General features: G+C 44.1%; 1 protein-coding gene across 1 annotated transcript in view; it reads right to left on the reverse strand.

Moving 5' to 3' along the window:
* The window catches only part of LPL (lipoprotein lipase), a 40,168-nt gene extending 28,097 nt beyond the window's left edge, over positions 1-12,071 (reverse strand). The window contains exon 1 of the mRNA XM_032213696.1: positions 11,717-12,071. Within this exon, the coding sequence (XP_032069587.1) occupies positions 11,717-11,825 (109 nt within the window). The 5' untranslated portion in view covers positions 11,826-12,071. The remainder of the gene's footprint in view (positions 1-11,716) is intronic.
* Positions 12,072-21,503: the final 9,432 nt, after the last annotated feature.

A 21,503-nucleotide genomic window follows, 5' to 3' on the forward strand; every position in this document is an offset into this window, starting at 1 on the left:
ATTGTGCTGGCACCCTTTTAAGAAATGCTTTAAAAACTTGCATTTACATTTGACATGGCTTGTCCTTGACTTACAAGTTTGTTTTAGTGACTGTTCAAAGTTACAACGGCATTGAAAAATGTGACTTATGGCCGTTTTTCACAGTTACTACCTTTGTAGCATCCTTGTGATCATGTGATCAAAATTCAGATGCTCTGCCACTGGCTCATATTTGTGACCGTTGTTGTGTCCCAGGTTCATGTGATCACCTTTTGTGACCTTCTGATAATCAAAGTCAATGGGGAAACCAGGTTCACTTAACAACCAGATTACTAACTTATCAACTGCAGTGACTCACTTAACAAGTGTGGCAAGAAAGTTAACAAGTGTGGCAAGAAAGTTTGTAAAATGGGGCAAAACTCACTTAACAAATGTCTCACTTAACAGCAGAAATTTGGCCAATTGTGATCGTAAGTCAAGGATTACTTGTATATCACTCGGATAATAATAATATCATTAGACATCAGGTAAATGTAATATTTGGGTAAATTAATCTACCAAATGCCCACTTAAAAAGAAGTTAAAGCAGCAGGATAAGGGAAAACCCAATACTTTGGAAACTACTATTAGTTAAGAACCATTGTTTGCTTTGATGAAAGACAGCTTTATGGTCTCCATAGATACATTTTTTTTACAATTTTAGCAATTGGGCACAAGCAACCATGACAAAGAACTAGCTTTGCTTGCAGTAGTTATATTTTACATAGGGCAGCTGTTGTAATATAGTTCCTTGTGTAGGTGTGTGTCCTCCATGGCCTAGTTCATACTAGGGCTTGCAGAGTCACACTGAACCACACAGGAGAAAACAAACTCCTAAAACCCCATAACATCTTGATAGTGCATAACATAACATTCTGAGATGTGCCCTACCATTGACGTCCAGGATTTGACCATATATAGACTGAGCAGTAGATTAGAAATTGTACTTTTACAGGCTGTTTTTACCACATGCTATTGCTCCTCCTGCCTTTGTCCTATCTCAATAAAAGGGGCTCTCAGACCCCCAATCTGGGTCATCGCTCCATCCCGAGAAAGGTTGTCTCCTGTCTTTTCTCCACATTGGCCTCATGGACAAACCACGGGAACGTTACAGGCAGCCATAAACGAGAACAGTGGCTCTTGTGTTATGACTTACTCAAAATAAAAATCAGTGAAATGACTGCTTTTCCATTAAACTGCATGTAGAGAAGAAGGGAAGAACTTGATTTATGCGCTTCCAAGATTGTTGAAAGCCAAAGGTTTATTGAACCTCTCATCAGGTCTCTGTTCAATAAAGGCAAGTATCCTGTGACAAAACTGAAGCTTTTGCTCGAGTCTATCCCATATTGATGAAAAGCAGGGATAAAGTAAGAGAAGTACAATGAATCAGGGGTCGTTGGTACTCTCTAAGCTTCGTTGTTTTCTTGCAGATGTTTTCTTGCAGATGTTTCATTACCCAAACTAGGTAACATCATTAGTGGAGCAATAATGATGTTATCTAATTTGGGTAATGCAACATCTGCAAGAAAACAACCAAGCTCAGAGAACACCAAGGACCCTTCATGTCAACCCTGAGCTACAAATATTCTCCTTTGTTGGTACAATGAATCAGCCCAATTTTGCCTTTTTGTTTATGTATCACATCCTGTTCTATTTCCTAATACACTAAATCACATAAGTTGATTTTTGAATCCATCAACAAAGTAAATCTTTGCAGCCCTCAAATGGATATGTCAATACACAAACTATCATTCACCAGCTTCCCACACTGAATACCTTACAAAAGTATTGAATTACAATTTCTAGGCTATTTGATAATGATAGGTCATAACACTTCCGGAGAGCACTAAGTTGGGAAACACTATGCAAAATATTTCTCTTTTACAAAGGTTAGAAAGCATTTTAACATAACCCTCATGGCCACAGTCTGAATTGTTTTATGAACAGGCAAACCACAAACTCATCCCTTAGTTTTCTAGATAACATATGTCCTACTTGGTCTATCTCCATCTCTCAAATATTTATTCATCTTTTTGTAACACAAATGTCAACAAACCTGCACGGCTGATTACTCAATTTTGCATTTGATGTATACATTCCATGGCCATATTACAACACTCCTGAAATGCATTTGTGAACTTCAAAAAGAACAAAAACAAAATTAAAAATAAGGAAATACTATATTTGCATACAAGAATAGTAGTACTACTCTCAGTTTGTTTGATATTTTGCTTAATAACAAAAAGACAAATTGCTTGTAAAAGGTTCTGGGGATAAGGTTCATTAGAATTCCTAACATTGAGCCAGTATTAAAGCAGGCTGACATATCAATGTATCTCTTGTATTACTGGTAGCAGTGTTGAAGGGTATTCATTTAATATACAAGCAAAGCAATCCAGACATCAGAACATAAGCAACTTTATCACAGCAATAGATCTGGCAGGACAAGAGGTTTACTCATTGTGTCTGCTGAAGGGTTTCATCTGATGGGATGCAGGAGATAAGCCTTTTCTCGCACCCTGAAATGAGGTTAGTCCAAAATCTACTGACCTTCTGGAAATCTCTTTAAAACATGATTTTTCCAGTAGGCTCCCATGGAAAAAGAGAGCATGAAGGATTGTTATATACAACTGCAACTGAAACCAGAATTCCCCTTGTTAGGCAAGGCGGTTGCTAAGTGAATCCACACTCAATTGTATCAATTTTATTTATTTTTTGCTATGGTTAAGCAAATCGCTACAGTTGCATTGTGTGGCTATTAAATGAATCTGGCATCTCCCACTAACCTTGCTGGTCAGAAGCCAGTTGGAAAAATTGCAAATGGTGATCATATAACCCCAGGATGCTGCACCCATCATAAATAAATGCTGGTTGTCAATCTCCTTAATTTTGATCACATGATAGGGATTCTACAAAGGTTGTAAAGCATGAAGACCCATCATAAGTCATTTCTTATGATGATGATGATGATGATCAGCCTTTGTAACATTAAACAATGAAAGGTTGCAGCTCAAGGACTATGTAGGATTTGGTCCATTCTACCATGGTCTTATTTATATTATATGCTTACCTGTTTTTAATGCATGCTTTAGACTTTTTAACTGTTTGTTTCATTGCATGCTTGCAGAGTCATGTTTGTGAGATGAGGCAGTATATAGATTTGATAATTAATAGACTATGGGGCAAAAATTAACAAGCAACATTTGCTTCCTCTTCTTGCAAGTAAAATTTTAGACTTGTTTAATTAACTTACTTTTTTCTCAGTTGGAAGGCAGGGAGAGATTCTCAATACAGTACCACCTCTAACAATATGCCATACGTCAATCCTATTATTTAGGAATTCATGAATGAAATAAAACAAGCAATCTCATCTTTCTGCTCAAGTGACAGATTGTTCTACAGAAGGAAGAAAATCCAATGCCAGTTTGGTTTTCTGAGCTTTGAAATTTCTGACCCAGTGTCTAAACTTTAGCTTTTGATTTTTTGACATTTCAACAGGGCATTTGGAAAGGACTGAAAGTTGAGTTTTGCTTCACCAAACTAAAAATGTATGTCCAGTGGGAGGTAAGTAAAGTTATCCATTTACAGGAAAATGATTTTCAAACATTGGAATCTATCTTCCTTTGCACAGTAAGAGCTGAGGTGGAACAATGATTAGAATGCAGTAGTGCAGATTACTTCTGCTGACTGCAATTTGGCAGTTCGAATCTCACCAGGCTCAAGTTGAGTCAGCCTTCCATCCTTCCCAGATAGGTAAAATGAGGACCCAGATTGTTGGAGGCAATATGCTGACTCTGTAAATAGCTTAGAGAGTGCTGTAAAGCACTAAGTCTAAATTGTACTGCTATCTTCCTGGGATTGTCTTTCCTGGATTAAAAGACAGCCACACTTGTCAAAGGCTGTCTGATTGTAGTACCAATAAAGCAATCTTCTGCCTCTTATAAATGAAAACATATTAGAAAGGATATTGAAAATTGCTGATGCAATGCACTGGTTCATTCATCCCAAAGAGCTACAACAAATCATTGCAACATTTAAGCTTTTGCACTGATTCCCCCAGAGGTCCTAATTGTAAGGTCACTGGATCTGATCACATGGCTGCACCTGGTTGATCTTGTATAGAACTGGAAACTAAGCAGGACTGGATGGATCTTGCAGATAACCATAGAGTTGTAGACCAGACTGAATTCAAAAGCACATCTAGAAAAGACACTGACAAATCATTTCCACACTGTTGTCAAAAGAAATACATGGATACATTCATGAAGTTGCAAGAGGCTGATTTGAAAATTGTATTTTCAAATACAGGTAGTCCTCGATTTATGGGTAGTTCATTTGTGACTATTCAAAGTTACAGCAGTACTGAAAAAAGTGACTTATGACCATTTTTCACACTTATGACTATTGCAGCATCCCCATGGTTACGTGATCAGCCGCTTGGCAACTGACTCATATTTATGACGGTTGCAGTGTCCTGGGGTCATGTTATCTCCTTTTGCGACCTTCTGATAAGCAAAGTCAATGGAGAAGCCAGATTCAATTAACAACCATGTTACTGATTTAACAACTACGGTATTTCACGTAACAATTTTGGCAAGAAAGGCCATAAAAAGGAACAAAACTTAGCTGTTTCACTTAGCAACAGACATTTTGGGCTCAATTGTATTTCTAAGTGGAGGACTACCTGTGTCTCAAAGAATATCACATACGGTAGAAGGTCAAGACTTACTTTTGTCCTCCCAGTTTATAGAACATGTGATGAGATACTTAATTCCCAAGAGGGTCTATGAATCCAAGTAGAAATCTTAAAAAAAAAAATAGTTACCCAATAAACTACAAGAAAGATGGGAGTGTCATTCCTCATTGGTTGCATGTAAGTAGAGGTTAAATACTCATCTGCTCTGGGATGCTTTTATTTGGATTCCTTCATTGAACAAGGAATTAAACACAACAGTCTACACACTGGCCATTAAAAGATCTTAGACTGCTCCATGCCTTCCTTCCCAACACCAATCTGGTCATTCAACTCCCACAACTCACAATTGCCTACATTTTAAATCCTAATTGAAGTATACTGTTCCAAAATATTTCAGTGGGTCCCAAAGCAAAGCTTGTGGTTGGAACACATCTCTAATTCCTATCCTAAGCTCCTTTGGAGAATGCGAACATCTACTAAACATATAAGTACATGTGACATAAAGCCTGTTACTTCTATTTGAAGGCTTTGTTTTTAACATAGGCCAATGCTAGAGAGCTTTTGGGAGGAAGAAAGCTAATAGTTTTCTTCCCAACATGCTGCCAGCAAATATCCTCCACACATGGCCAAAAGTGTCAGCTGAGAACAGAAACTTCAACCAAAATCAAGATTCACAGAAATAATTGAATCTATGATATCCTTGTCTTAACTGGGAGCTCCCCAGATTCAGAGCTTCAATTTTTTGGAGCTCTCATCAATAGCTACACCGAATAGGGAATTCAGGGAGAGCATCCAGATTGGAGGCAATTATCTATGCACTTATCAAGAACAGACTTACTGAAATCAGTGAGACGTTAGACACAACCAAGATAGATACACTGGAATGAAAGAAGTATGGTTCAATATAACCATATGAAACAGTCTCTGCATTCACTGTTCTAATTAAATAAGCATACACAGAAAATTTACTAGACTTCCTGCATATGTGGTAGCTTATACAAACTATACTTTTAAATATTGCATTGCTGGATATTCAAGACCTTTCACACCCAGAAAACCAGTCACTGTAGCTGTCCTTTTTTTTTTTTACTTAAATCAAAGTTAGCTTTCCTATGTCGCCCTGTTAGTTTAATGAAACTGACATAACAGGCTGTAAATAAAGGCTGAATTTCCGAGTCACTTGTCTTGGATTAACACAACCCCTGTCATTTATGGGATATTCTACAAACTGTAATTAAAGCACATCTGCCTTAGATTATCTGCAAACTAAGTCTGAATGTAACTGTATTTTATAAAAAGGGAAAAGTTATTGCAGCTTTCAAGATGCAACTCTTACATATATTTTACAATAAAGGACAATTAACTACCAAATCCCAAGTCATGGAGGGAGAAAACGTTAGTAGAAGAGCTAAGACTTTCTTATGTACACATCTTGGAGTAAAATCAAGAATATGCTAAGAAATGACATCAACTTAAAATCTGCTTTTGATCTAGGAAGACTAGTATGACTGATCTAGCAAGAAAACGGAAATTGGCTGTATTTTCTTCTGTTTTCTTTGTTTCTTCTAATATCCAGCTATAGTACCTGTTTACAGAGTCCAATGAAGATGTCAGAGGACTACCTAAAGCCCAGGTATTTTGCTGAAAATAATGCTTCCATGAGCAAAAAGAAAGCCTAAAGCAAGTTTTCCACATTGATGCCTCTATAAAAACAGCCCTCTTGTCTGATTTACAAAATATTCCATAACTGTGGCAGTAAAGCACTAACATTCTACATTTGCTTAGTCTTTTATGTGCTATGGTATTATATCACAAGTAAGTTTATCTTATCTGCATTTATTATATTATTACGCTCAGCAGCCTACTTATAATGAAACAAAATACTGTTGCTTGGGGGTTTAATAAACTGAACAGGAAAAGAAAGGTGAGAGGATTTCTCCCAAAAAGGACAACTGTTTTAAGATTCCTGTCCTAAAAACAAGATAGTACTGTATACACATTACAAAGTTTGTGAAAGGTTAATATCTCAAAGTTTTACATAGTTGTCTTTTTGAGGAATAGCAACATATATAAGAGCAGTCCAGTAATTACTAATTTAAATTTTCCTAAAGAACTATAATTGTTTTAAATATGACATTATGCAGATGGCTTATTAAATTCTTGATCAAAGTTTTTTACATAACCCTCTAATTCACAGTAAAGTCAGTTTTAGAGCCTACATAGTCTCTTTGTATAATACTGAAAAATATGTTGAATTTTGTCATAGTATGAGAGCGTATATCACACATCACATAAACTACTGTCAACTTTCTGCAGAATACTCTCATTAATTAGACTTACCCAACTCATTAAACATAATTTATATAACTTGCAAAATACAAGATCCTGGTGAATCCAATTCTCCAATTAATAGTGTATAATGCTGCTAACACTTAGCTCTATTAATTAGGAACAAAAGTCCACCAAGTGAAGTATGGTGTTGAACCAACTAAAACTAATCCTTGAGGAATGGTGCTTAACTTATTTGCAGTTGATATATTTGCAAAAGGGATTATGAAAACCTTTGCATATTTTCTGTGCTTAACTAAAGTACTCTCATCTCCCTTATTCCCAGTTTCTGATGTTTTAATGTATACAATCCCAGCTTAGTATGGAATGTTAGAAGTGATGTATGATACTTTTCTATTCACTTCAGGCAGCTGGTGAATAGGAAGGACTTATAAAATAAATAAATAAAGCTAACACAATGCAGTGATATGAAGCAGCATTCAGCAGATTAGAAAGAATGTATGTTGGTACATTCAAATTATATGAACATACTCTTTCAAATCCATATGAATGTGAAATCTTGAATAGGCAAATTCCAAAATCAAATGGGCACAATTTTTTCATTTTTCAGTTATACATACACTGTACATTGGTTATGTAAAAGTCCAGTGGCAGAGTAAGCAAATAGAAATTGTTCATGCCTTGATTCTAACTTGATCCTATAGAGAGAAGTCACTGAATTGTATGAATTTAAAGACTTTATAAGCCCATTCATGTCATTCTAGGATAACTGATAATAAAAACAAGAGCAAAGTAAGCTAAACACACTACAATACAGTGCCATTCTGTAAGCAAAATGCATCCTTACTACAAAATAAGCATAGGGGGCATACTATTCATTGTAAATGCTTGGTGCCAATTACTTAATGCCTGTGGAAAAACAAAAACAAAAAAGCATCTCTAAGGTCCAACCAGAGGAGACTGACAACATAACCACGCCCAGTCCGTTGAATCTGGTGGGAGGTACAGAAACCACTGGAGATAGTCAGTCCTAAAAGTGACCTTGGACTCAACCCAGAAGACAATTGGAAGTAAGTGCAGCTTATAAAACTATTGTTTTACATGGGTGTACCAGGATGTGCCGAGAACTGCATGTCTTCTTGAGAAAGCTCTAACAACTGGCAAAGGTGGAAGGAAAAAGAAGAGGCTGACCAGCAGCAAAGTAGATAGATTCAGTTACAATGGTGACAACTACACTGTTGGAGAATGTAAAAGAACATGTTAGAGACCTATGATCATGGATAGTATATAACAGAGATGGCGAACCTATTCAGCACCAAGTGCCTAAAATGGAGCATGTGCATGCAACCCGGAAGAGGAGCTTCCCAGGGGGCATGCGCGTGCCATAAAATGAACTTCTGGTTTCTAGAACACGCATGTGCGCCGGCCAGCTAGTCTTCCGGTTACTGGCATGCACGCGCGTGACGATCAGCTGGCACATGCTCATGCTGAAAAATGGAAGACCAGCTCTTCCAGTTTCCACCACTGCTGCAAACACAAAGACCAGCTGATCGTCACATGCACATGCCCGCCAGAAACCCGGAGGAGGAACGGGCAATGCTGTGCATGCCAGGCGACATTGTTCTGTGTGCCACTTCAGGCACACGCGCCATAGGTTTGCCATCTTGGGTATATAATCTTGCCTAAATATGGTTCTTAAATTGAATGCTAATGATTAGTCACAAAGATATAACCAAGGTGATGATGGTAATTCCAAGTAATAACAGAAGACTTTCTATTAGTACTAGCACCATACAACGGTGATAGATCCATCCCTGATGCCATCTCCACACACAAGGGTGTACATATATCCTCACCCCACTGATAACAGTCCTCAGCTTATCCATGACTTCTGAAAAGCCTAGTAAAACTTAACAGATTTCTTTGGACTTCTATAGAGCAGAGGATGGAAACCTCAATATTTCACAAAACTCTTTCATAAGCAACTTTTTAGAGGCACCATTGCAAATGGCTCCCAAATCCTGATAACCTGACAAAATACATAGACTTCTCAGGCTGCTGCATTCAGAGGATATCAGCTGCTTTAAAAAAATTGCTGAAATGTGCACACTTTTTTGTGAAGGAGTAAGGTTACCCAAATTGCCAATAACACTGCAGAATATTTCTTGGGAGAGAGGTGAAGTGAAGAAGTAATATCAGTCCACTCAGCTCACACATATTAGATTACACTGACATTGCAAGGTAAGATTAAAAATTGCAATAAATCTGCAACATAGGGGATCAGGTAACAAAAGTGCCAGTAAAAGTTGGGTAGGTTCTTATTTGTGAGAGGTTGTACTAGTGCTTCAACATCCAATTCCTGCCCAATGAGAACAAGTCACCTATATCCCATTGTTATATACTGTTTTATATAAATTTGTTTTGCAGTCATATTTTATGCTTCATTAAATGGGTATTACTTTTTCCACAACTATCCTGTCCTATTGTATGAACTTGTGTATAGTCTACACTTCATGTTAACCTTGAACTAAGTTAAAACATCTGTACCTCCTCCCTAGTATGTTTCTATTCTGCTAAAACTAATCAATTTTACTACCAAGAGAGGGAGAAAGGAGATAATCTTGAAACTAAACTTTTTTTAAAAAAGGGGGGGGGACCACAACATTCTTTCAAAAGGGCAAATAAGGAGAAAGGAATGGAAAGCATTAGTACAGCATGCATCCAAACAAAAATTGCTTTGGCTGCTAAGCAGGGACAACTGGAAAACCATTTGATTTTTTTTTCTTATAACCCCCTGCAGAATATTTGCTTGGGGACTTGAGAATCTCCAGACATTTTGCTCTTGCAAAAAGTTATAGGAATTTTTCACACGACCATTGCGGATACAGGTATGAGAAACCGTTCTAAGTAAAGGAAGTCTCGCTTCCTAATGTCCTATTTTTGCTCGCCGCCAGAAAAGTCCCATTCGGTGTGAAAACCGCTTCCTGCTGCTCTCTTCCTTCCCGCCGTCTTTCCTCGGGAGGCAGAACTTTCCTGAAAAGCCTCCCTCCGTGCCAAGCGCTTTCATCCGCCAGGCCGCCACGCGCCCAGCCCAGCCTTTTCTGGTCCTGGAGGAACCGGAGCGCTCTCGACCGGCTCTGGCTTCGCCCGCTCGCCCCCCCCTCCCCCTCCCTCGGCTCGTAGCAGCCCCCCTGAACCAGGGTGACCTTGGCCCACGTTCCAGGCATTCCTGCGCCGGCTGCCTCCTCAGTGGAGGAGTTACTAGCGGTCATCAAGCATGAGCCCAGCTTTTCTTTCGGCGTGCCCCTTCCCCGCCCTCCTCCATTCCAGCGAGCGTACTGGCGGAGCCGCTGCTGGCCTCTCCTTACGCTGCGGGAGTAAACACGCCAAGAGGCTTGGAAGTACCGGCGGAAGGAAGCGCCTTTGGCCTTCTAAGGACGCGCCGCGGGCTCCGCATAGGTTGCGCCTCACCTTCCCGTGGCTACTTAAAAACTAAACGCGCGCCAAACGGACCGCCCGCCAAACGGTCCCCCAAAAAACCACCTCTCGGCGAGGCTTTCCCGCTTTCCCAACTGTTATGAAGCCGTCCCTTTCCCGAAGCGGCCGCCGGCCTTGGGCTTTCGCGAGCCTCCTCACGGGAAACGCCCGTAAACATTTCTTTTTCTTTTAAGCAACGGAACGAACGAATCTAAAGATGCGGGGGGGGGGGCGGGACGACGACGACACGCAAGATGCGTAATCGTTGCTCAAAGTTGCTCCACGGGTCGTAGGCAAAGACATTTCCTTGCAAGTTCCGGAAGACGCCACGTTTGGGAGGGGGGGGGGCTCTGACGAAAACACGCCCCTCTCTCTCGCCCGCCCCTCTGAATGTTGGGCCGTCCTCCTCACCTCTTCTGGTGGTCCCACTCGGCCACGCCCCCTTGAGAATAACTTGATGCAACCCACCTGAACCTGTTTCGTGCACCTGCCCTGCGCCCCCCCCCCCAATATACCAAGTTAACACTCTGGGTAGGGCAGACAGCTCTCCGCAGCGGCTCAAGGCAGAGGCAGGTTGCCCTTCAGTCCCTGCCACTGAGGCAGTGGCGGATTAAGGCTCACTGGTGCCCTAAGCACACTGACCAATATTAGTGCCCCCCTTCTTTTTACATACTGTATAAATCTTCATTGGTTTTTCTTTCTTTCTCAACTTGATGGTGCCCTAAGCACGTGCTTAGTCTGCTTAATGGTTAATACACCATTGCACTGAGGCTGCCACTACACCTGGCTGGTAATAGGTTGCATTCAGAAACGTGACTAGCTCTGCCCTTTACTTTTCTCACAGCCTCGTGTTAGTCTCCTACTTCCCAGAACTAATGTCCCGAAACAAGCCCTCTCTGCAGTCCGCGGGTTTTGCAAATAGTGGTCTCGGAACCCCCCGCTTGTCAGGCGCTCCGCTCCCTCCCAAATTCCCGGCCCCGTTACCCAACGTCTGCCCATTAAACTCTCCGTTTGTCGTACGCCTCGCTCCGTTTCCCCTCGGGAGGTTTCCCTTCCTTCCTTTCTGCCGGGACCTCGCGTTCCCCGGCAGCCGGTTATACTCCAGGCTCGACTCGGTTCCTTTTCTCTTTCCATGGCGAGCCCGAGCCGAAGCGAGCCGAGCCAGCGTTTCCGCCTCACCTCCGTGGGAGAGCCGAGGCTATCTCTCTCGGGGCGGCGAGCAGAAAACGGACTTACTTGACGGGGCCACGGTGTGCTGGCTAGCCGACATCCCGCAAAGCGCGACGAGGCAGCAGCAGCTCCACATACACAGGGCTGCCCGAAGCGCTGGTCTTCTAGTACACATGGCTCGAAAAAGGCGGCCGGTCCCCGGACCGAAACAAGGGAAGGCAGCGGGCGGGGCAGTGAGGAGGGGGGGAAGCGTTCGTTGCAAAAGAACGGGGCGAGAAAAAGTTTCTCGAAGTTTTCACGGACGAGCAAGCTGAGAAACGGGGCGAGAGCCTCCGCGGGAAGAGCAGGGGAGACGCTAACTCCGCGCTCGCGCTCGAGACCCGCGCCTTAAGTGCGTGAGGAGAAATATGCAAATGAGGCTCCCCACCTATTGGCTCTTATCTTGCGCGTTCTTTGTGGAGGGAGGAGGGAGGGACCCTTGTAGCCCCTGGCATTGGAGCCGAGCCGGCTGGACGGACGGGCGGCAGTCCGTTTTCTTCTTCAGAGATGCCTTTCGCATCAAGCAGGAGCGGTTGAGCCGGCCCCGCGGTTCAGAAACTTGCGCGCGGAACAGAGTTCCACAAGAAAGTCCTTTCTCTTGTTAAAGCCACGGAGTTTGCCACACAACCTATTCTGGTGGTGGTGATGGATAGAAACGGTTCGATACAGTAACAGTAACAGAGTAGTAAGGTACCTTGGAGGTCATCTAGTCCAACCCCTTGCTTACGCAGGAGACCTATACTAGGGATTCGAACCACCGAACTCTCGGCCTTTCTGATAGACAAGCGCAGGGTCTTAGCCACTGAGCCACCACGGTGTTGCACAAAGCTGCCAGGGCAACCGGACCGGATCCGCCGGCATCGATTATGTCCTTGATCCCATAGTTTATGCGTGAAGCGGGGGTTGGGATCTAAGGCTGAAGAGAAGCGCAGGGCGGGAAGGCGCAGGCTTTGCCTTCGTCCGCTCCTCTTTAAAGAAGCTGCGTTTTGTTGTTTTTTGCCCCGAGTTCTCACAGGAGCCGCGCTAAATCCCGGAAACGCGTTAAAGAGGCGCCCGTAGTCCGCTCCCGCCTACTCCGAATCGCTTTTCCAGTTTCATACCCGAAACGTCCTCCCTGGCCTTTTGCCTTCGTGGGTTTAGGGGCGCTTGCTGCACGAAAGGTGTTCCCCACGGTTACAGCGTTACGGAGAGATAATGATGCGGGTGGATAGTCAGGCACGAATTGAAGGTGGATAAGGTGCTGCTCTTATTTATTTTGGTTTCCGGGGCTAATGTTCAAACAATAATCACCAATTCGTAGAACGGGAACAAGTTCATTTGTTTTGCATCTACTAATCAGTAACAGTCTTCAGTCTAGGACAGGAGTGTTCGACCTTGGCCCCTTTGAGACCCGTGGACTTCAACTCCCAGAAATCCACAGCCAGCGTGGGTAAGTGTCATGGCTGGTTGGCTGGGGATTCTGGGAATTGAAGTCCATGAGTCTTAAAGTGGTCAAGGTTGGACATCCCTGGTCTAGGAGTTATCATCCACTCCCTGCCCAGCTCTGGAAAAAGTAATTTCCTACTAGTGATGAATAAACTTGCAAAGAATATCTATCTGCTCTGACATAAAATACTATTCCTATGTTATGTTTAATGTACTGGTTTCTAAACTTCAGAAAAAATAGGAGCATTTAGAGTTCTGCTTTGCAATCAGTGCAACTGTTTCTTATTGGTGCTTGAGAAATATAAAGGTGAATCCCCAAGGAAGCTTTTCTGTGTAAACCCAATTCCATAAGGAGGGGATATGCAAGAGCCTAGGAAGATCTGCCAGATCAAAGTTCACAGAAGTTGTTTCATCACATCATTTGCCCCATTGCTTCTGTAACAGTTCCCTCCTGTGTGCTACAATCTGGAATATGCAGTCTCCAGCCCGCCCCCATCTTCCTCACTTGAGAAATCGCACCCTCCCCTCTTTTTTCCCAGAATTCTTCGTATCCTTCCCAGTATTTTCTCTCTCCCTCTCTCTCTGATGCACTTGCTCTTAAAATTTTGTAAAGGGCAATTCGCTCTATAATCTCTATCCCAGGTCGTAGTAGCTTTGCTCCCCATTTGGAAAGTTTTCTTTAAAAAAAAAAAAACAATCTCCGCACTCCAAAATGAGACGTATATACAGTTTCATCAGAAAGAGAATGCAATCACACTTTCCTTTGGGGAAAATGAATTTAATCAGAGCCAATCCAAGACCTTTGTTGCCTGGGGCAAAGGACAAGTACTGCCCTCTTATTATACATGTGGAAAATTAATTTAAACTGGCAGTTGGGGTTTTGTTTTTTCAACACCAACAATTTGGCAACATCTTCAGCTGAAGATGGCTGAGTCACTTTTTGGGATGCAGCAGGAAAGTTTGGCCTCCAGCTTCTCAGGGCACCTCTTTAGCATCTGATGCCTGAAGCAGTTCCCTTGTTTTACATGGTTGGGAAGAAATCTTTCCTCTGAGGTATTTTGGCAATTTCTTCAAACATATTTTTTTTAATTCCTCTGGTGTTATGTTGCTTAGCAACACAAACTAACTTTAAGTGAGATTAGTGGGTTCTGTTTTTATTTAATGATAATACAACTTTTTGTATAAAATACAACTTTTTCCAGTGGATAATGAGGATGGCAAGGATATGTTGCAATATTCTCAAAGGGGAACCTTAATTGTAGAACTCAGAGTAGCCTGTTAAAACAAAAATTATCCATTAGTTTATGAAATATACTTGGCACCAGCATCTGCAGCGGGGGGGGGGGGGACAAGAAAACTCACTAGTAGCAGCAGAAGAAAATATCTGTAGCTCAGGATTGAACTGTGTCATCCTTGATGCTCTCTGAGCTTGGTAATTTTCTTGCAAAAGTTTCATTATCAAAATTATATCAACAGTGCTAGCCTTGATGATATTACACAGTTTGGTAATGAAACATCTACAAGAAAACCATCAAGCTCAGAAAGTACCAAATACCTAACACATGCATAAAGTGGTGGTTGCTTTGATGCTGCCATTTTTGGCCCCTGCCCCCCCTCCGGAAATCTTTGGTGGGATTCTTATCAAAAAGTTAGGAAGCATCTACCTTTTGACATGTGTTAGTGCCCAAAATATGGGAAGTGCAGGGCAGGGTTCATGACCATCTTTAGTAGGGACTAAAGCTTAGCTTGTCAATCAGAAATGTTGGCAGTTTGACGGTTCGAATCCCTAGTGCCATGTAACAGAGTGAGCTCCCATTACTTGTCCCAGCTTCTGCCAACCTAGCAGTTCAAAAGTACGTAAAAATGCAAGTAGAAAAATGGGGACCACTTTGGTGGGAAAGTAACAGAGCTCCATGTGCCTTCAGTGTTTAGTCATGCTGGCCACATGACCATGGAGACATCTTCAGACAGCGCTGGCTCTTCGGCTTAGAAACAGAGATGAGCACTGCCCCCTAGAGTCAGAAACAACTAGCACGCATGTGAGGGGAAACCTTTACCTTTACCTTATCCAAATTAACTAGAGCTACCCTTCCTTCCTTCCTTCCTTCCTTCCTTCCTTCCTTCCTTCCTTCCTTCCCACATTCTCTCTCCAGTTGGCTATTCCTCTATGTCCATCCAGGTTCTAGTTGGTGAGCTCTTTTGTTCAATAGTCTATTGCATGATTATTTATATTAGACTGAAGTCTGTACGTTAGGTTCTCCTGTTCTACGTACCTATGGATTGCCAACTTTTATCATGTTGCTTAACTATTACAATAATATTGAAGCCTAGTGTGCTTGAAAATGAAACAATATCCATCTATAAAATCCTTAATCTGATCTGATTTGGATCAGATACAAATTTCACTCCCTCCGTCCATCCCTCCCTCCCTCAAATTGGACAACTCGTCATAAGTAACTTGCCACAGCTTACTTGCCGTGGGACAATTCAACAATTCAAATTAATTATTTAAAACTTTTTTAATTTTTGGCATTCACATTTCATTTTGTCCCTCCCTTTGTCGTCTTCCTTAATGATTCTATTCCACCATTTCTTTGATAATAGTGTAACTCTTATGCCATGACGAGTTAGCCATGGTGAGTTGTTCCAATGTCCCATGGTGACTTGGCCGCGGTGAGTTGGCTGTGGCAGTTGCCTGCGGTGAGTGGTCCTATACCAGGGGTGTCAAACTTGCAGTGTCATGGGGGCGTCGTGACGTATCTGGACTTTTTCCCCCTTCGCTAAACCAGATGGGAGTAGGGCCAGAACGTGACGCATCTGACCGGTGGACCGGGAGGTTGACACCCCTGCACTAGCCCCTCCCTCCCTCCTTCCTCCTTGAGTGCAACATTTCATCTTTATACTCCTATCTCATCAAATAGAACATAAATCTCATCATTAATGCAGTCACATCCATTAGCCAATCTCTTAAACTCTTTTAGCCACTAGTATTTTCCAAGAAACAACCTTATTGTCAAATTTAACAGAACAGCAATTAGCTTATCACTTGATCAAACTACATATGTTTGTGTGGGTGTATGTCTATGTATATAAAGTACTTATATCTAGAGTACTTTATACATCCTATGTAGGCTTAGTGCATATAATCTATATCAGAGGTGGGTTGCTCCCTGTTCGGCCGAACAGGTAGTGCCACAGTCCTGGGTCACAGAACCGGCAGTAACCCAAGACAGCCATGCCCCCAAACTGGTTGCCCAGTTCCCTGGTTTAGTAGTGAGCTGGTACATGCAAGCACAAAGAACAATTTACATTGAACTGTGCATGTGAACCGGTAGTAAAACTGGCAACAACTGATCTATATAGACCTCTGATCTATATCAATATCACGTAGATAGGTGTCATCGCTTGATTAGTTACCGGTACAGGTTTAAGTTTATTGTTCCTGCCAGGTCGCTAAATGCTAAATGCCAGGTCTGTGGTTTACAAGGCTCCCCTCGTCCGGGACTTAATTTTAGACGAAGGGGCAGACCTGACATGTATTACTGAAACCTGGCTGGGCCCGGAGGGAGGAGCCCCCCTCACCGAGATGTGCCCAAAGAGTTTTCAGGTGCTTCACCAGCCGCGACCCCAGTAAAGGGGTGGGGGAGTGGCCGTGGTTATCCGAGAGTCTTTAGTTCCTCGTAGGATCCCTGCTCCGGAGCTTGTCGGGTGTGAGTCCTTGCTGGTGAGGTTGGACCCTGGGGGTCAAGTGGGCTTGCTGCTAATGTACCTGCCTCCCAACAGCGTTGCAGCAGCTCTCCCCTCACTCCTCAAGTCAGTAGCCGAGCTGGCAGTTGAGTTCCCCAGGCTTATGGTGCTGGGGGATTTCAACTTGCCTTCGCTCGGCGAGCACTCTGATGGGGTGCAGGAGTTCATGGCTTCCATGACAGCCATGGGCTTGACCCAAGTAATTCGCGATCTGACTCACTCGGCGGGTCACACACTTGACCTCGTATTCCTCTCGGAGCAGTGGAGTTGCGATCTTGGTCTGAGGGGTATTGAGATCTTGCCCCTGTCGTGGTCGGACCACTGCCTACTGAGGCTTGACTTTCGGAGGCTGATCCCCCACTGTAGGGAGGAGGAACCGATTAGGTGGTTACACCCCAGGCGCCTTATGGACCCTATGGGCTTTCAGATGGCGCTTGGTGTTATACCTGATACTCTCGCCCGCGATTCAGTTGGGACACTGGTCGCTGCTTGGAACTCGGTGGCGGCAGGGGCCCTTAACCGGATTGCGCCTTTACAGCCGATCCGAGGCAGTGGATCCAGGAGGGCTCCTTGGTTTACTGAGGAACTCTGGGAGATGAAGCGCCAAAAGAGATGCCTAGAGCACCGCTGGAGATCCAGTAAGTCCGAGTCAGACCGAGCACTATTAAAATCCTGCATCAGAGCCTACCTCCGGGCAATTCGGATGTCAAAAAGAACTCACATTGCCGCTCTGATAGCTTCCGCTATTGCCGCCTTGTTTAGGATAGCCCGTTCCCTCCTTAAAGGGAGGGATTCGGGCACTCCTTTACAAGTTAAGGCTGAGGAGTTCGTCCAATTTCTCGTGGATAAAGTTGCTCGGCTTCGGGCAAACCTGGACTCCAATTGCGCAGAGCCAGCCGAGGTACCGGGGGAGGGTCTTGAGTGACATCATTGGATTGATTTCCAGTCTGTTACTCCTGAGGAAGTGGACAAGGCCATCGGAGCAGTGAGTGCCTCCACATGTGTACTGGACCCGTGTCCCTCCTGGCTGGTCACGAACAGCAGGGAGGTGACACGGGGCTGGATCCAGGTGATAGTGATCGCGTCTCTCCGGGAAGGGTCCTTTCCCCCCCCCCCGTTAAAGGAGGCGGTGGTGAGACCCCTACTGAAGAGACCGTCCTTGGATCCAGCCGTTTTAAATAACTACCGTCCAGTCTCCAACCTCCCCTTTGTTGGGAAGGTTGTTGAGAAAGTGGTGGCCTCTCAGCTCTGGCGGTCCTTGGAAGAAGCCGATTATCTAGACGCCTTCCAATCTAGTTTCAGGCCTGGCTACAGCACGGAAACTGCTTTGGTTGCACTGACCGATGATCTCTGGAGAGCCAGAGACAGGGGCCAGGCCTCCGTTCTGGTGCTCCTGGACCTCTCAGCAGCCTTCGATACCATCGACCATGGTATACTTCTGCGGCGGTTGCGAGAGGTGGGGGTGGGAGGCACCATTTTTCGGTGGTTCTCCTCCTACCTCTTGGACAGGTCGCAGTCGGTGTTGGTTGGAGGACAGAGGTCGACCCCTAGGCCCCTTAACTATGGGGTGCCGCAGGGGTCGGTCCTATCCCCCCTCCTGTTTAACATTTACATGAAGCCGCTGGGAGAGATCATCCGACGGCACGGGATAAAATACCACCAGTATGTGGACGATACTCAATTGTATCTGTCCGCCCCGTGCCAGCTCAGTGAAGCAGTTGACGTGATGTGTCAGTGCTTGGAGGATGTGAGGGTCTGGATGGGGTTTAACAAGCTGGCTCTCAATCCTGACAAGACTGAGTGGCTTGTGTTTTTTCCTCCCACAAATTGGCAAGGTATTCCATCTCTCAGGCTGGGGGGTGAAATTATACGCCCCTCAGACAGGGTTCGCAATTTGGGAGTCCTCCTGGACCCACAGCTGACTTTAGATCACCATTTGTCGGCTGTGACCAGGGGGCCATTTGCCCAGGTTCGCCTGGTGCACCAATTGCGTCCCTACCTGAACCGGGAGGATCTTACAACAGTCACTCATGCCCTTGTGACCTCAAGACTGGACTACTGCAATGTGCTCTATATGGGGCAGCCCTTGAAGAGTGTTCAGAGACTTCAGCTGGTCCAGAATGCAGCCGCGCGGGCGATTGTGGGTGCGCCACGGTACACCCACGTCACATCTATCCTCCGCGAGCTGCACTGGGTGCCTATTGGTCTCCGGATACGCTTCAAGGTGCTAGTTATTATTTATAAAGCCCTACATGGTATTGGACCTGGGTATTTGAGAGACCACCTCCTGCCAATTACCTCCCATAGACCCTTTAGATCTCACAGATTAGGCCTCCTCCGAATTCCATCTGCCGGCCAATGCCGGCTGTCGACCACCCAGAGGAGGGCCTTCTCTGTGGCTGCTCCGGCCCTTTGGAACGAGCTCCCCGTGGAGATTCGGACCCTCGCCACCCTTCAGGCCTTCCGGACAGCCATTAAGGCCTGGCTGTCCCAGCAAGCCTGGGGTTGAGTCCCCCCCCCCACTACTCGAATTTGCTGTGCTTCCTGTGTTTTTTTTAAATTGTTGTATCACTGTCCTGTTTGTCTTACTTTCTGTATTTGTTTTCCCCTTCCCCTGGTTTTTGTTCAGCCGCCCTGAGTCCCTTCGGGGAATAGGGCGGCTTAAAAATCAAATAAATACCAAATACCTTCCCCCCTTGAATTCTGCACTCCAAACCTTAGGCTTCTTCCTCTGCTGAACAATTATTGTTCAAGCAACTTAACAGAATACTGAAATTGGGTTGCTGAGCTCAGTTTTAACTAATGACTAAGAGATAAGTAACAAACAGCTTTGTCTCAGATGATCCATGAATTTGCTAGCTGCTAGTCCTATGTCAGAGCTGGGCAACCTGAAATCTGTCCGATACCCCACAATCCCCTCTTGTAGCCCCGGAATACAGAGATGGGAGGAAAGAACAGGGGGGTTGTTACATTTGGGAGGTTATAGCCTTTTGTTAAAATGTTTGATGCTTTGTTGTAAACTGCCCAGTGTAATTGTGATTCAGGGGGCATACAACTTTAATAGTGCCCTGCACTTCCCAAATTTCAGCCACTTTCACATGTCAAAAGGTAGATGCTTCCTAACTTTTTGATAAGAATTCCACCAAAACATTTGGGGTGAGTGGGTGGGAGCAGGGACCAAAAATTATTCTATTACACTATCAAAGCAACCACCTCTTTGTGCATGTGTTTGGCATGGATGCATGTACAAAACAATTGAGTCTCTGGTGTTCTTGGTGCTCTCTTAGTAGTATAGTAATTCTGGAGGGTGGAGAGAGACAAGTGCCACAGCATCCTGGTCACACCACAGGAGTGATGAAACTAAGGTAGGATTGCAAATGTTGCAACTCTGTTCTTCATAAGGTATTCTGAGTGTGAGAGATTTTGAGGAAACGTAAGAACAGGTGGGCTTATACCTTGTTACCTGGTAGCATTTTTCATTCTCAACTAACTTAGTTTTAGACAAATTAGAAGAGGGGTGTCAAACTCAAGGCCAGTGGGCCGGATCCGGTGCTTAGACCTGGCCCATGGGGCTGCCTTGGAAACAGTGAAGGACTGGCCTGTAGTGCTTTTCCCAGCCCGCGGCCCTCCCTAGCTACGGTTTTGCTGGCAGAGTGTTGCAGGAGGCTGTCACAGCCGAAAATGGAGCTCAGGAGCCCATTTTTGCTGGCAGAGCGCTCAGGCCGCCACAGGCGCCCCCGACACAAGTGATGTCAAGTTGGTCATGCCCCCAGCCATGCCGCACTCCCCCCCCGCTCCCCCAAGAGCAAGGACAACCCTGATGCAGTCTTCAATGTAATCGAGTTTGACACTCCTGAATTAGAAGAAAGAGAAAGTAAACGTACTAGCTTTTCTGAATCAGCCATTAAAGATTTTTCTCACATTTTTGTTTTAGTTTCCTCTCCCCCCACTTTTCATCACCTGTGACTCCCCTTTTCATCACCTGTGACTCTGTTGAAAACAGAGTGTTCATCTCTGGTTCAGGGGTGGGTTCCGGATTCTTTTACTGCCAGTTCGCTCAGGGATGCGCTTCAGGCATGCGGGCGTTTGATGCGTGCTATGCGCGCATACACAGTAGTGAAAAATTGCTTTTGCACATGCGCAGAAGCAAAAAACAAGATGGCAGCGCTTATGGTGCCGTCAATATAAATGGTTCAGGAGCGTGGGCAGCCAAGTTACTACCTACTCGGCTGAACTGGGCCAAACCAGTAGTTACCCACCTCTTCTCTGGTTGCTCACCTCTGCCTGGACACTTTCAAGATTCTGATACTGAAATTCAGCAACAACATGAAAGGTTGATTCTTTTGTGGGTGAAGTTGTTTATGGTTAACACATCTATTTTGAATAACCTTCCCTAGCTTCCACCCCCTCTCCAAATTATACATGTATTCTTTCTGGGTACAATTATCAAAGTTAAGCACTTTGAAGTTTTGTTGGTTTGAAATGGAAAAGCTAAGATTCAGGAATGGATACAGTTTTGCACAAAGGCTATTTTCTTCATTTAGGTTCCAGGGTTTAATGCAATCTAACATTTAACGGAGTGTATTTAGGTCATCTTATAAATAAAACTATTTGCAATCTGATTGCAATTATGAGCAACAAA

Source organism: Thamnophis elegans, chromosome 3 (assembly GCF_009769535.1).
Source record: "Thamnophis elegans isolate rThaEle1 chromosome 3, rThaEle1.pri, whole genome shotgun sequence".
NCBI classification, from domain to species: domain Eukaryota; kingdom Metazoa; phylum Chordata; class Lepidosauria; order Squamata; family Colubridae; genus Thamnophis; species Thamnophis elegans.